Source organism: Conger conger, chromosome 3 (genome assembly GCF_963514075.1).
Source record: "Conger conger chromosome 3, fConCon1.1, whole genome shotgun sequence".
Classification (NCBI taxonomy): Eukaryota; Metazoa; Chordata; class Actinopteri; order Anguilliformes; family Congridae; genus Conger; species Conger conger.
The window spans coordinates 33301150-33318195 of NC_083762.1; the positions used below are offsets into that span (position 1 = coordinate 33301150).

Here is a 17046-nt window from a genome sequence, read left to right on the forward strand (position 1 = left end):
TATGATTCTATTGTTGTCTGTATCTCGGAATGTTCTGCCTGACTGTCTGGTACCAGAAATGTTTTGACTAAGTTTTCAGACCCTTTAATTCTAGCAGTGTTCTGATTATGATTACCGGTGCTATTGACCTCAGCTTGGAGAACAAATTAACAACAACAAAAAAACATTTCAAAACACTTTACATCACATTACTCCTGTAATCTTGAGGTTGTCCTAACTTGTGCATATTTGCCTGTAATCTCCGTGTCTCTTCTGCTGATTTTGTCACCAGACCCGAGGGACCCTGGTCAGTTATGCAAAAGGTCTCTTGGCCCAGCAGTCTCAGTAAATTGATTATGATAAATGGCTATCACTCTGTCCTTCTTGGTCCTGGGTTCTCGGCCTTGGACGGCCTGATTGTGCTCCGTTGCATAGGTACTGTGCTATTTCCCTTCTGTTGGGTCTTAGTTTTGTAGGAATGGCGTATTCGTCACTGTTCCGCCTTCTTATGAGAGACACCAGAAGGAGCCTATTAAGGAGTGCCAGTGGCTCCACATTCGCTGACCTTATTGGCCAAAACGTTACTCTGCAGCCACTCTGCTGACCTGCCCTTCCTCCTACTTGGACCCAAGCAAGCTACTTACTGATGGAAATGGGAACTGACTTAACCAGGGTGCTACTGAACAGCTAATCGGCGCTAATCTCGGCCGGTGTGGGAGAGGATTATAGGATACGTTTGCTCGTTAGATGGTGTTTTCAATGGCACTCTAGGTCTCGTTCCATGTTTTTGTATATACCGCTAGCCCTGTCAAGCGCGCATAGCCCTTTCTCCTGCTCCCCAAAACTACAGGAATTTTCTTGAGGAGTGACAGTGAAGTCAAGCGGAGGAATAGTTGTCATCGTCTTAACTCGGGATTGTGCGGGATCAGGTCTGGCCTCATCCCGGGGACTTGCTGACCACGGTCCCCTGCTGAGCTGAGAAGGCAGATTTGGTGGAACTCTCCCCTCCTCATCATCCGTGTCCACGTTCTCGTCATCTTTTTTTATCTTGGGCAACCACCGGCCTCCCATTGCCGTCTCCCTGCACTCTTGGAACATGGATGACTCTCCGGCCTGACAAACCTGTTCCACACTGCCCCATCCTACCTGTGCTGCCTCCATTTTCTTTTTGTAAGAGGATACCAAACGAGGCAGGAGGAAAATGTTGAACCAAAGTGGTGTGATGATCTTCACCGGTGTCTGTGGAGCTATGGTCATCATGGCTCTGGTCTACTATGTCTACTGGTAGGTCTTGGGTTGGAGCCAGGTTGTGCTTGGACGAGGCGGCATTATCTCCTTAAAATGTGGATATGAGGAAAGCCACTACTTGGTCTCTCATAGATATGTTGTCAAGAGCGTGAATGTTGTTGTTTTTTAGGGCAGGGGATTTATTCATGCTTATTCTTTCTGTAAATGTGGTAAAATGTGTGTACCTGTCCGTTTATTAAGCAGGTAAAGGAGGCTAGTCAGCTGTTCCTCTAAGCAGGTTTATTCCTGCGCTCTAATCTCTCCACAAGATCCCAGTTCTCCCTAGATACTCTCTGCCACTAATGTTCGCAGTTTTAATGTATTGATACCTGTTGAATGTTCTTTTTTAAATGTATTATTATTTTCTTTGGTGGTAACTTCTGATTATGTGCTCATGACTTTGGTGTTGGTTTTATATTCAGTTGCGAGACTGTGTGTGTGTTTGTGCATGTGTGCATCTGTGTACAGGTCAAACTGGTTGCAGTGGCCTGTTCCAGCTGAAGGGGGTGGGGAGTAAGAAGTTTTAAATGGCAAAGGCATTGTCTTTGTTGCTGTCACCATGGTAACAGACAGAGAGAGAGTTAAGAACGGAAAGTCACCCAGAACTGTGTGGACCAATAGGCCGTTATGACTTAAGTGCTGCACACTCCATTGGTTGAGCTGTGCTCTGTGCCATGCTGTAATCACCGGTGGGAGATGTACTGGGACCAGTGGGGAGGCTGTCTAGGCCAGAGGGCTTCTCGGCATGTGGCTCACTGCCTGCTTCAGATAGTGAAATCTCATTTAAGCCGTTTCTTCATGAGGTGACTAACCATGTGAGGAGTCCATTCTTCCTGAGCGTGTTTGTGAGAGAGAGGGAGAAACTGAGGGAAAGGGACTGAGGCCAAGAGATGTATGATCTGGTTGAATGATCAGGTATTCTGGCTTATTTATACTGGGTTGGATACACAGCTGCACCTGACAATATATATATATATATATATATATATATATATATATATATATATTTTTTGTGAACACATTTTTAAGTCGTATTAGCTAAGTATCATCATAGCTACAAAGACCAAACCACAAAATATAAACATAAACCAGTAGTCAACAAAAACATTTTTAACATAAACAAGAGGACTATTAATATCTTTATAACGATATATATTTCTTATGCAGAGTAACACATACAATCTCTCTCTCTCTCTCTCTCTCTCTCTCTCTCTCTCTCTCTCTCTCTCTCTCTCTCTCCTCTCTCTCTCTCTCTCTCTCTCTCTTCTCTCTCTCTCTCTCTCTCTCTCTCTCTCTCTCTCTCTGTCTCTCTCTCTCTCTCTCTCTCTCTCTCTCTCTCTCTCTCTCTCTCTCTCTCTCTCTCTCTCTCTCACACACACACACACACACATACACATACACAAATATGTTTACAAAAACACATTATTTCAGAAGAATAATTTTTAATTTGTTTTCCTGGGACAGAATGTGGTGGTGGGACATAGCTTTGTCTAATGAGTGACATGGCATCCTAAGCAGTCTCTTGTCACTTGGCCAGCTCTCTCAGGCAAAACGGGCAACTCCTACCCCCCCAGCCCCAGCCCCAGCCCCAGCCCCAGCAGTTTCAAGAGTCCTGGGGGAGATGCAGTATCTTCTTAAGCCGTTGATTTCCGCCAACACCCGCAGTGAACACTGGCTGTTTTTTTGCCATTGCCCATTATTGAATTGAGATAGACGTGGACGCATCATCTGGACGTGTGTGTGTGTGTGTGTTAATGTGAATGTGTGAAAGTGTGTAAGTGTGAATGTTGAACGTTACTGTGTCTATATTTGTGTGTTCCTTGCTCTGTCTGTCCAAATGTGTAGATTGTGAGAACAGAAACTGCTGCACTCAGCTGTTCTTGTGTAAAAAACCGCCCCCGGATAAGAGAGAGAAGCAGTTGGGCTTTAATCTGGGCCTTTGATCTCTGATCCGTTAGTCAGCATAGCCAGAAGTTTCTCCTCCTCTCTGCATCCTTTGCCACACCAGCACCGTGGTCCCTCTGTCTGTGTGTCAATGGACCAGTCCGTGGCACACCAGTGAATCCGCCATATATCAGTGGTCACGATGGCCAATGGATGGAATACTGTGTTTTGGAAAGCAGGATTTCACAATCTGTGTTTTACGTACTGCATTTCAATTTACTTTTTGTGACATAATAATGCCCTCGCACAGACAGAAAATAATCAGCGATCCAAATACAACTTTAAAAAGGCAACAATGACAAACATGAATAACCTGTTACCATACACAACAGCAGTTTGTCACATTATGATTATGGCAACATTGCCTCAGCGGGAATGAAAAACATAGCTTTTTAATTCTAGCTTGCCTACCTTTGACAGCTTGTTATGGAGGAGGTCATTCAGAATGCACGTTATATTGATATTCAGTTTTTCATACATTGTGCCCAGTGTATATAATGTACGATGTACTGGCCCATAATGTGATACAATTTTGTTTAAATGTTAATATGCAACAATAACAACAATGTAACATAACGTTTGCTTTCAGATGGTTTATTGTAAGTGGACAAATTGTAATGGTCAGTCGCACCACATTCACCTAGATGACTGGAAAAATCAATACACAGAACTCTGAAAGAGTATCTTAGTGGGATATGGTCTTCTTATTATATAAGCAACAGCTTGCTACTTCCAGTAGTTTGAAGACAATTATGAATTAAAGTTGGCTAGATTTTTTGTATGTCCATCCTTTGTAACTTCTATCAAAGTTCTACCCCAACACAAAGGAGCACTGAGCTAATGATGAATTGACAATACTTCCATGACAACCAAAAGCCAATGTAACGTCAGTCATGATGGATTTGTCCTTCTAATGACTGGCTTATGCTCAGCATACCCTGAGTCAGTACTGTTCAAAATCGCGTAACTTCGCCAGGGTAGTTTTGAATGGAATTCAATTGGGAAATGAACCTTTTGCCCTTTGCCTCTTATCTTCTTGCAATTTTGCTCTGCCATCGCTAGCTTGCATTGTGCGTTTTAACGGTCTCTGACGACCCGCAACGTTTTAGTCGGAGTGCGACAGTTTTATCCCTTTCTGTCCTCTTTTTCTGTTGTTTAAGAGAATACTTAGAGAAAAACCCCATCAGAATAGCAAGATGGGATTTATTCAACCCACATTGTGGTTCCAAAGAAGGACAGAGGTTTTCATCCAGTTCTGCATCTGAAGTGGTTAGACGGGAAGTTCTCCCCTTTCACTTGTTGCGGATGGCTGATGTTATTCAGACCTGATCCGTAGGGGAGTGGTTCACTTCCCTAGACTTTAAGGACGCTTCTTTTCATATTCTGCTGTTCTCGATCCACAGACCGTTCCTGCGTTTTGCCATGCCAATTTGCGTATGTCCTGCCTTCAGTTCTCAGTCTGCTATGGAGTTATTTTAGTGCCTTTAAGTTGTGAATTTACAGCTGCACATAATATTGCAACTCTGTGACATTTTGACTGGCTTGTAAAAGGTCAACCTTTTTCTCTGTCTTGACCAATCAGCGCCATCTTCTCCACAGCCAATAATGTGGTCACTATTCGCTGAAAAACAATGATATCGTTGGCTTGACTGCCTGTCAATTAACCACACATGTTGCGCAGAGTTGCGTTAACTCTGCAGAGATATTCTATAAAGGGGGGCCTCTAAACTATGTTCACTCCAATGGGACCAGTTTTTTTGTGCAAACCGGTTTTTTAGGGCGAATTGTGAGTGTCTCAATTTGGTCTCAAACACTGCAAGCTGCACACAATAAACCTGCAGTGTTTTTGATTGTATTTGATGTTCTTTTCAAGGGCAAAGAAGGCAAAATCCACAGTATTTTGATACTCATATTATTAGCACATTTTGTTTGTGAGTTAAAGCATATTAGCTCAATTTCAACTAGATTAGTAGATTTAGATATGCTGTGGTGATGGCCGGTGAATGTGGCTGGTGAATGTGGAAGTTAAGGGCATGTGGAACGCGCACTGGAGGAGGGAGCACATCACCGTGCTGAACCTCCAGCCAGTTTGCCTTGTTCTGAGGCTCATTCTGCCTGTTCTCAAGGACAAGCAAGCTAATGTGTACTTGGCCACGACTGGTTTCACTGCAAGCCATTCACCTGCCAGGGTCAGTGAACCAGGTGGCAGATTGTTTTGTCACGCTAGAAACCACCCTGGGAGAACGGAGGCTGCATCTGCAGGTGGTGGAAATGATTTGGCAACAGTTTGGAACAGCTCAAGCAGACCTATTTGCCTCAGCACAAACCACCCATTTCCCCCTCTGGTTCTCTTTGGGAAGAACAAACTGCCGACTAGGAATAGGAGCCCTGGCCCACCCATGGCCAGAGGGCCTTCTGTGTGCGTTCTCACCAACTAATTTTTGATCACAGCAACCCTTTACAAGATTGCCCTGTCTCACCTCAGGGTGCTCCTGGTGGCCCCCAGCAAGACTTAAGGTTTCCATCTCTCATTGCCTTTGGTTCCGGAGGCTTTGTGTCAGCCCCCATTCAAGCTCATGGGTGAAATTAACATGACGTGGTTGTCCATGAAAATGGTTGTACTGACGGTCTGAAAGGTATGAAATGGGACGGAAGTTACAAATGTAACAATGATCCCTATGACTACCTGGAAGACATTCAGTACGTCCTGTCACTCAGAATCTTGGGGCGAGAGCCCCAATGGTAAAAAAACTGTTGCAAGGTTTTATACCATGGTCATGGGGGCACGTCAGCCTATGAAGTAACGTCACCGATGTGACACCGTGGGTGTAGTTACTCAACCTGCGTGGAGCGCGATAGATAATGTCCTTACTTTCAGTTGTACTGAATGTCTTCCTGGTACTCATAGAACCATAGTTTCATCATCATTTGCGTTTTATAATTTTGTTGTTTTATGTTGTAACATCAGCACCATTGCAAATGAGGACCTTCGATGTGTCTTCACTCACTGTCGTGTACGAAATGTTTTACAAAATACTGATGTTGTCATTTCAATGGATTGGGCTTAGTATGTCCAGTGTGTCCTGTTGCATTGGGGCAGTTGTTCATGCCTGTGCATCGCACACTTACTCACTCGCACGCTTGCTCATGTTTCAGGGTCACTTGATTCTGATGAGCAATGGCCATTTATCTGATTGGTTCAGGCAGTGTTGATGCATTCTGCACACGCTCACAATCGCACAGCCAAACTTGCCATCTCTCCTTGTCTGTCCTTGTCCCTGTCTGTCAAAAATTGCGCATTGCTATTGACTTTTTGTTTAGAACAGCTCTTCATGCGTGTTTTGCTATTTATGGGTTTGATGTTTTTAACTTGTGGAAGAACCTGTGCACTTGTAAATCACTTTGGATTAAAAGCATCTGCTAAATGACAAAAATTTAAAATGTAAATGTCTGTTTGTTGACCTTTTGTCAAAATCCAGTGTGGTAGTACTTTCCACTCTTTCTCCCTGTCCCTCTCCCCCCTTCATTGTGGAACAGGCTCTTCCATGTAGAATAGCTTTTACTCACTCCTCCTTTTACTCCTTTGTTCTGTCCTCTTCTGTGCTTCTCTTGTTAACACTGAAGTGTGTTCAGGATTCACTCCATTGGCCTGGGCTGGTTTGAGCTGAATTTATACTCTACCTGCAGCTGTACAGGTGTGAAGGTGACTGAGTATCTGGGCCCATCGAGGCTGAACTGACTGCTTAGCAGGCTCCACTGAACCTGTGTGTTGCAATTGAGTCCGGACAGATAGAACCGTACTGGTCCTCACTTTGGGTGTTTTAAACACTGTCTCTGGGCTGTCCCAGGTGCGAGATGGAGATGGAAGGGAGCAGACTTGCAGAAATTGGCTCTTTGTCTCCCCAGGTGCTGACAATATGTTTTGTTTTGCAACATTTGTTTGTCAGTGTTTGGCCTTTGGCTGATTCCTCTCAGATTTGTCTTCCTGCTGTGGTGCAATGTCCAGACATGCATCAGACTGAAATTGTAACTATTTGGTGATTTATCTTTGTGTGCCTACATGTGCGTGCTTTGTAGTTTTACTTGGTCTTCTATTGGCCGAGAGAATGTTAACAAATGATGTGATGTTCATAATGATTTGTGTACTCTTATTTATTAATTGTAACAGACCGTGTTGTAGTTGGATATCACAGCTCTGTTGAGCTTATACATAGGTTTGTGTGCATAAAAGACCATATTTACAGAGTGGAAATGAAGCAAAAGTAGCAGAGACACCATACACTATGACTTAAGACCACACAAACATTTAGGGAAATATACCTTTTTTCCAATTTGCCCAGTCTTTATGCTAAGATAACATGTTATGCTAACATGGGAACCGAACCAGGGAATGCTCAAAAATGAAAATGATATTGAACATCTCGTCTAAGTCTGGGTAAGTCGGAAAAAAGGTATGTTTCCCAAATTAAAAAGCAGTGACCTGTCATTATGTTACAGTGTGGGTGTGCGTGTATGTGTGATATCTCCCTATGTGTGATACACTGGCGAGCTGGGATCTCTGCATATTGTTAGCTGGTCCTCTCTGGGTGTGCAATAGACAATTTTAGCCTCTGTACTAGAGGTTGTTTAAAGGTTATGGTGAGGGGGGCAGAACGCGAGAGCTCACAGATCAGAAGCTCGGGGCTGAATCGAGGAGGAGCTTGATCGCAAGCAGCCCTTGTGGGCCTGGTGGGGACCAGGGTGTGCGTGCGTGCATGCATGTGCTTTCTGTGGATAGTGTGTGTACGGTTTCTCTGCAGATAAAAGCTGGCTGTGCACACCGTGGCTGCGTAGTGTGTACATCAGCCGATTACAATTAATCTTAATAGTTATAACAAATCTAACTCAGAATTAGAACCCACTCCTGTGTTTTGTATGTCAGTCTGTATGTATGTCTGTCACAGACTGAATCACACACTGTCTCTCTGTGATACAGACCAGTACATCTGCCAGGGTCTTGATGACTTCTACCTGCCTGCACACATGCACGCAAGCTGACAAATGTGAGGAAAATAAAGCATATAAATGTACAGCATAACTGGCACAATTGTAACGCTTCACAGTTGTAACAAACACATTTTCTTACCCAACAGTATAAGCACAGGTGTGATAATGCGTCCATATATGCACTGTGCTGTCTTCTAACTAGCCTGAAAGTTTGAGCTCTGTGGATTAAACTCTGAGCAAATTCAGGTTTTCACCCACTTCAGTAAATTGAATGAATCTGTCTGGTTTTTTTGTTTGCACTTTGATGTTTGTGCTCATTAAACCAAAACAGATATAATTTTGATAATTTATCCCCTGGCTCCAAGTCTGCATATGTTTGACTTGTATTCACATAAATTAAAAAGCAATGAAACGGCAAGTCTATGCTTATGTGGTTATATAGCATATGATAGGCAGCTGAAACACATTACAGTGAATAAGATTTGCTAGCTTGCTATTTTTGTCTCTTGTTTACAGAATGCGGACAACAACACATCCAAATAAACTAAAATAAATGGCATTCCTCATTGGTTGCTGGTTTAAACATCCATGCAGGATATGCCATGCCAAGTGTTTCTTGTGTGTTCTTCTGTCCTGGAAAATAATAGATATTTGCAATATATTCAGTTATTTTTGTTGTTACAAATGTCACACGTACTTCAGACAATGTTCACGTTTGTTTCAATTGTACACTAACCATTTATGATCACCTCAAACCTTATTCAAGCAGACAAGTGCATGACCTTTGTGGTTAAACTTCACTGCTTTTCAACAGGTTACCTTGGAGAAGTGAAAAATGTTACAATTGTGCTTGGTTCTCCCTTACATACAAAATGGATTACAAACAACAATGTTCGGTCACAAATGGTTTGTTTCTCTCTCCCCCCCCCACAGGACAGTGATACTGAGTGACGGGCCCTGTAAGCGAGGGCTGTGAATAGAAGAACACCGTGGTGAGTCCTCAAAGTTTAACCTCCCCAAATTTGACAAGATTCATGAGCTTTACAGGCTGCCATGCAAGGTACTACTGTAATCTGCTCGTCAGGAGCGATTGGGGTTAGGTGTTTTGCTCAGGGACACTTCGACATACCCAGGGCGGGGGATCTAACCAGCAACCTTTATAACTGCCGGACAACCGCTCTTACCTCCTGAGCTACTGTCCCCGTGTGGCGCGTCCTCGCTAACCCCCCGGGTTATCGAAAGGCTGAATACTGAACGTTGTGCTGCCAGTGCCGTGGGAGGGAGGGAGGGTTCAGGTGAGGAGGGTTGACCTTATCTCATCTTCGCTGAAACTTGCCGTCTGCTGGCACACTGACTGCCCAGCTCCCAGCAGCAGACTACTGACTGAGAGAATCCAGGGAAGAGAGCGATTGCTTTTCTGCACCCTCCTGACTTAGAGAGAAACGATCGAGTGAGAGGATCAGCCGAAAGCAGTAACTGACGTCTGGAACAAAAAAGTGGTGATTTCTGGGATGGAACCTCCGATAGGAACGCGGGTCCATCCCCCTTTAGTATGTGGCTTTACCTGTTTTTCACAGGCAGTCTGAGGCCTGTATTCACAGTGCTTACCTCTCATATTATTTGTAAGCTTTGATCTGGGCTGATGCAGTAGACAGATACACTGGTGTGTATTTCTGTGGTACTTGTCAGTCTGGTGGTCGTGTATTTGCCTGCCTTACTGTCAGTGACTCAATCACGTGATCACTCTTTCTCAGTTTCTGCACTGCTACAGCACTATACAGGTGGTTTAAGGGGACTGTGGCTGTAAAGCTGAGGTCATGGATTTGACTCCTATGTGTAGCTCTGCTGTAGTGTCCCTGTATAAGTTACTTAACCTGATTTGCTTTGGGAAGTATCCAGCTGTATGACTGGATAAACTGTGGAAGTCACTCTGGATTAGACTGTCAGCTAAATGCCTAACATGTAGTGTTTGGTACCATTATGCAATGTAGCTCCTGTACTGTAATCGTGATAAGATCAATGGAGCGGCTAGCCAGCAGGAATGCGCCAGATGCTGTAAGAATTTAGTTTTGGTAGAGAAAGTCAAAACATGTTTGTGCTATTGCTTCTAATGAAATTATTGTCTTTTGAATACCTTTTATCTTTTATATTATTTTAATTCAATTCTTTTTTCTTCTATATTGGCACTCATCTTGGTGCTCAATGTTAAATTTCTACCCTGATTTGGAAAGTAGCCTAATTTGCTGGAAGCAGGGCTAAGCACCGTGATACTCTTATCAAAAGATTAATGAAACTAAACATGGATATGCTTGCAGGTAATTGAACTGACTTAATTTTGCGTTTAACAACAGAGGTGATATTTGTAGGCAAATAATAGTTAAATCCAGCCAGTAGTAACGTCCACCTTCAGGCAAAAATATTTTCCATGTGACATAACCAATTCGTACCACGTTGTTCTCCATGTGAAACTGGAACTGCTTTTAAAAATTTCAATTCCAAACTGGCAACAAACCCTACAACCATTATCTATAGACATTAAGACTTTCAATTGAAGATTTCAATGAAATATCACAGATTGGCATTCAAACTTAAAATCAAAAAGGAAAACATGCATTCTGTTGCTACACTGTGACCCCCAATAGTCCTCGTATTTTGAGTTCCGTCTGAGAGCTGGTGTGTGTGTGTGTGTGTGTGTGTGTGTGTGTGTGTGTGTGAAAGCTGATATCTGGTGTGTAGTCAAGTGCGTGGAAGAGCTCTAATTCCTGTGTCTATTATCCCAGGTTTGTGAGAACACTGATACCTGTGTTTGTTGTCTCAGCTGTGTGTGAGAGAGCTGTGATATCTGTGTGTTAATCTCAGGTGTGTATGAGAACACTGATACCTGTGTGTTAATATCAGGTGTGTGTGAGAACACTGATACCTGTGTGTTAATCTCAGGTGTGTGTGAGAACACTGATACCTGTGTGTTAATCTCAGGTGTGTGTGAGAACACTGATACCTGTGTGTTAATCTCAGGTGTATATGAGAACACTGATACCTGTGTTTTAATCTCAGGTGTGTATGAGAACACTGATACCTGTGTGTTAATCTCAGGTGTGTGTGAGATCACTGATACCTGTGTTTTAATCTCAGGTGTGTATGAGAACACTGATACCTGTGTGTTAATCTCAGATGTGTATGAGAACACTGACACCTGTGTGTTAATCTCAGGTGTGCGTGAGAACACTGATACCTGTGTGTTGTCCCAGGTGTGTGTGCGCGTGAGAACTCTGATAATGTGTGTTGTCCCAGGTGTGTGTGCGTGACGGGGCTGTTGCATCATGGGTCTGGTGGCGTTCCTGAAGACCCAGTTCATCGTGCAGCTGCTCCTGAGCTTCGTGTTCGTGGTGAGCGGCCTCATCATCAACTTCCTGCAGCTGTGCAGCTGCGTCATCTGGCCCTTTAACAGACAGCTGTACCGCAGGGTCAACTGCAGGCTGGCCTACTCTCTCTGGAGCCGTGAGTACACCATCCCATGCCTGTGTGTGTGTGTACGGAAGCCTGTGTATGGCAGCCGGAGGCCTGCAGTTACGGTTGGTGTCTGGTGTAAGGCGGTGTAACTGAAAAAGCTTCAGGCAATTTCTCACAGCTTGCGGTGGAAATTTGAGAAATGAAGGGCGGCCATGGTGATAGTCAGAAAAAACTTTGGTCTTTGCCAGGGAGTGAGAGGAGAAAAGAATTATCTCTCTAATCTCATCAAGTACATGGTTCTGGCCATGGACAAACATTTTGTTCTAATATTTGTTTTAGGAGGTTAGTCTGGTTTCTGGTTCCAAAGCTTTGTCGCAATGTGCCAGGACACACAATAAAGACACACAAAGGCGCTAAACAAATTAGGTTCGTAAATATGAGCCTGACGCAGTTCTCGCACACATTGCAAAACCTTATTCACTGAGGAATTGCCATCCTGTGAAGGTCTTGTGTGTTGGTTCTCTAGAAAATGATGTTTCCAGACACAGTTCCAGAGGTTCACACATGTCCAGCTACCATAAAATTTTTTTACCATGAAAAGCCAGTAAGATTAATTGGCGAGTGAACAATCATCAAATGAGACTTGCTGTACTACAGCACTGTGTGAACATTATCCGCTGCCATGGCAACCAAAGGCCAGCAACATGCCAGAGCCTGCAACATTTTTCCTTATTTGTCATTCAGCACAAAAATCTCTGGTGATTTAAGAACAATTTATGTCCATTAGCAGTGTTTTATAGACATAAGCGGTTATGTGAAAAAAATAATGGTATTTTATATACATAGTTTGATAATTCTTCAATAATAGCTTCAAACATAGGCCAACCTTGATTCAGCTCTTCCTATATCCTATCAGTAGTCTTTCATGTCAAACAGTCAAAATTCAAATGAAAATGCAAATCGACAATGTTTCATATTCATTCAATGTGCGTAATAACCATGACATAAGTGAAATGAAAATGCAGAAGCCCGCTTTACATTTTCAAGTTAATTTACACACTATCTGACAATATCAAAAAGTCAATTTCCTATTCAGTTATACACTATGAAAAAACCCTGTCATAATTTAAATGAAAAAGAAAAACCACATTTGAAATGGTCTTATTGTAACCGCATTATGCGTGATAAAAATGAAATGATCATTCAATCTCCTTTTCATGTTTTTGTGGCCACGAGTGACATAAATCAAATTAAATGGCATTGCTCTCATTGGCATTATCTTGGTCATGCAAAAACCCTGCCAAAATTCTGATATGAAATGCAATCCCTCCTTTATTTTCAAAGTGAAAGTACATGCGAGTCAAAGGACAGGTGTGTAACAGGGGCAGTTCAAACTCAACCAAGAAATCCCCCTACAGGCTAGCTTGAAATTTAATGAAATGGAATTGCCGATTTGCATTTTCATTTGAATTTGGTCCACATATGCTTCCGATGTGGACTATGTGTGAGTGCACATCGTTTTATGAACCCCTGCAACAGTACAATTTAAAAACATTTCTTAAGGTTACAGTATTATAATCCACCGGAACACTTAGTACGGACAGAGAAGGCCAGCTACAACTCGGGGAATGGGGTCGGCACAAAGTCTCTAGGGTGGGAAGGCTGCTCCAGACAACAGCACTAGCAGCATGATAAACCAGAGACTTAATAAGAGCACTGGATGTCGTGGGTGACACTTGACTGCGTTTAAATGGTGTGGCTTGTGGTGTGACAGTGTCAACATATTCTGCCTGTTCCCTCCAGAACTGGTGATGCTGTTGGAATGGTGGTCGGGTACAGAATGTACTCTCTATACCGACCAAGCCACAGTGGACAAGTTTGGCAAGGAGCACGTCATCATCATCCTGAACCACAACTACGAGATCGACTTCCTCTGCGGCTGGACCATCTGTGAACGCTATGGCGTGCTGGGGGTGGGTAGTGCGTGTGCGTGTGGATTTAGTATAATGGATTATATTTAATGGATTAGGGAAGTGGATTACAAAGGCCTCATCAGGCTGCTCAAGGCGTCTTTGATCGATTTGAGTTTACTTAAGTGCAATTCCTCAGTTGTTAATGCATGGAAGAGTGTGCCAGGTCATGTAGTGGAAACCATTTGAGTATTCAAGTCCACACTCAGCACAGTGCAGGATACAGGGTGTTGGCACAGTGACAAACCTGAATGGCTCCTTGTCACCATCATATTTATGTTTGTTGAGAATACTTACGCACTTATGTTTCTAGTGATTTCTCCTTCCCTCTCTTCCTCCCCACACTCCCTCCCCCCCTTTAGAGTTCCAAGGTCTTGGCAAAGCACGAGTTGCTGAAGGTTCCTCTGATTGGCTGGACCTGGTACTTCCTGGAGATTGTCTTCTGCAGGAGGAAGTGGGAGGTGGACAGAGAGACGGTCTTCAAAAGCCTGGAGAGACTTCGAGATTACCCAGAGTGCATGTGGGTGAGTGTGTGGACAGACTCCAAGATTACCTCTCTCATCAGTTAACTATCTGCACTCTGCACGTCCACACGTGCCTTTAAGTGGTGTGCTTGGCAGTAAAGTAGGTATGAGCCTGACCTTTAGATTGATTTATCATGCACAAATGGATAAGATAAATGCCAGCCTGAGGTGTATTTGTCAGAGATAATCGTGCTCTTAACTCCCAGCTTACTGAGCCCTGCATTGACTGCGATAAAGTCAATGGTGTAATTTTTGTGTTGTACTGTTTTTGTGTGTGTTTGTCTAATACGGGCTCTTTGTGCGGCAGTTCCTTCTGTACTGTGAAGGCACGCGATTCACAGAGAAGAAGCATGAGATCAGCATGCAGGTCGCAGAGAGCAAAGGCCTCCCAAAACTGAAATACCACCTACTGCCTCGAACCAAGGGCTTCACCACCACTCTGCAATGCCTGAAGGGAACGGGTAAGAGACACACACTCACACACTCTCTCACACACACACACACACACACACACACTCACACTGTGAAAGGTGCTCCATGTGGTGATGTTATCCTCAACAGCCAAGCTGGGCAAAACACATTTGGCCTGAAAGGTCAAAGGTGATTATTTCCCCAAAAGAAAGTCAAGGACAGTGAAAAGAAAAGGAACCTAAAATGTTTTGATTAAATGAATACACAAGCATGAACTAGCTGGTAGCTGATTTCCAAAAATGCATTTTTTTCTGTACTGTAACTCCACACAGTACATTTTGCAGTGTGGTTATAAATAACTATAACAAACACAAGTTCTAGATCAAAGCTGTTTGTAATAATTGTATACTGACTAACAATTATTACAAACATTTACACAGATAAACCTCGGCTCAGTGGAGCATTTATAAAAATAGTTGAAACGGCAATTACCTTTTAAAAATCCTGCAAGTGGGTTCAATCCTCTGAAGCCTGTTTTCTGCTCACTCTCTCTCCCCGGGCCTGCAGTGACTGCTGTGTATGACGTCACGCTGAACTTCAAAGGCCAGAAGAACCCCACACTGCTGGGAATGATCAACGGTCAGAAGTACATGGCAGATATGTCCGTCAGGTGAGGTGCCATTTGCATTTGCATTTGTCTGTTGCGGCGGCACGGATGGTGCAGTGGGTAGCACTGCCGCCTCACAGCAAGGAGGTCCTGGGTTCGAATCCCCGTCGGCCGGGGCCTCTCTGTGCGGAGTTTGCATGTTCTCCCTGTGTCTGCGTGGGTTTCCTCCGGGTACTCCGGTTTCCTCCCACAGTCCAAAGACATGCACGTTAGGCTGATTGGAGAGTCTAAATTGCCCGTAGGTATGAGTGCGTGAGTGAATGGTGTGTGTGCCCTGAGATAGACTGGCGACCTGTCCAGGGTGTATTCCTGCCTTTCGTCCAATGTATGCTGGGATAGGCTCCAGCCCCCCTGCGACCCTGATCGGGATAAGCGGGTTCAGATAATGGATGGATGGATGGATGGATGGATTTGTCTGTTGCTGTTGTTTCTGAAAATTAACACCGAAGAAGTGTCGTTGGCAGTATTGCAGGCTACCATGAGGCTGAATACCGACATGGGGGTCTATGTACAAAAAGGACTGTGTGTGTGTGTGTGTGTGTGTGTGTGTGTGTGTGTGTGTGTGTGTGTGTGTGTGTGTGTGTGTGTGTGTGTGTGTGTGTGTGTGTGTGTGTGTGTGTGTGTGTGTGTGTGTGTGTGTGTGTGTGTGTGTGTGAGATTATGAATATGAATAGGAGTGTGTGTGTTGGAGTGATGGAATTATTAACAGGAGAAAGCATGCAGCAGATCTACGTGTCGAGCAGAATCCATCTCATCACTGCGTTTTCTATCTGAGTGATGGCCCATTAACAGATGCAGAGCTGGCAAACCTCTCTCAGTGGGCAGCAAAAGCTCCTTAAGCACTGAAACCCTGCAGTTCATTAACTGAGCGAAGGCTAAGTAATGATCAATGCTGCGGGTCAAACTTGTATGTTTTATGATGAAAAGATGGATCTTGTCAGACCAGTATCTTGGCTTTCATAATCTGCATGGCTTAATGCCAACTTCAGAGTAAAGATATAGTTTACTCTGTAATAGTATAGTAAGATGCCAGTGTGACACCGGAGTTTGGAAATTAGCCAGCTTGTCAAAAATTCTAAATGGCTGGACATCCAATATGGCAGAAATTGACACGGGTGAGTGCGTACAACTAGGCAGGACCTAAAGATTATTGAGACAAAAGAATCGTGACTCTCGGCCAAGCAGTTCAAAGGGTATGGTAAAAAAATCTAGCATTAATTTTGGCCTTTTGGTGGTGTTAGAGGGGTAATTAAACTGACCCGAACTTGGTGACTGGATACCTTTGCCTCTCCTCTATCAATGTACAAAAGTTCAGAAAAATCCACCAAGCGGTTCTATGGACTCTCATAGCAGGAACTATAATGATAGTGAGCTCTAAATGACAATAGGTGCCTTTACACCATGGGTACTTTGGCCCGAATAAATGCTGAGTTAATTGGACAGTGAATTCTGGAAGCCAGTAAATGGAATAAAGGGATTACTGGAGCTTACTTTCTAGCTAAAGAGAATATGTTGTTACACTTCCCTCTGGTGGTTGAGGTGCTGATTGCATGCTTGTCTCTTGCCTTTCGCACAGGAGATTTCCAGTGGAAGAGATCCCGGATGAAGAGTCCGAGTGCGCAAAGTGGCTCCACAAACTCTACCAGGAAAAGGTCAGAATTCCTCCTCACTGCTCTGTGTGCAAACAGTATCTCTGTCTCTCTCTCTCTCACTCTCTCACTCGCTCACTCACGCCTTTAAATTCTCTTTATTTTTTTCCCTCCCACCTATTTGACTTGAATTCTGCCTTATTTGTCTCATTACACATTGGAAAAACAATAAAACAAGG

At 43.7% G+C, this 17046-nt stretch overlaps 1 protein-coding gene across 3 annotated transcripts in view; it reads left to right on the top strand.

Annotated features, from left to right (window-relative positions):
• The window catches only part of LOC133124618 (1-acyl-sn-glycerol-3-phosphate acyltransferase gamma-like), a 29762-nt gene that overhangs the window by 6877 nt on the left and 5839 nt on the right, over positions 1–17046 (top strand). For 2 of the 3 annotated variants that reach the window (XM_061235973.1, XM_061235975.1), the window contains exons 2-8: positions 9130–9188; positions 11488–11694; positions 13450–13619; positions 13979–14140; positions 14448–14601; positions 15119–15221; positions 16795–16870. In XM_061235973.1, the coding sequence (XP_061091957.1) occupies positions 11517–11694; positions 13450–13619; positions 13979–14140; positions 14448–14601; positions 15119–15221; positions 16795–16870 (843 nt within the window). In that variant the 5' untranslated portion in view covers positions 9130–9188; positions 11488–11516. Of the gene's footprint in view, positions 1–8185; positions 8253–9129; positions 9189–11487; positions 11695–13449; positions 13620–13978; positions 14141–14447; positions 14602–15118; positions 15222–16794; positions 16871–17046 lie in introns of all 3 variants that reach the window. The other variant, XM_061235974.1, reaches the window with a different exon arrangement.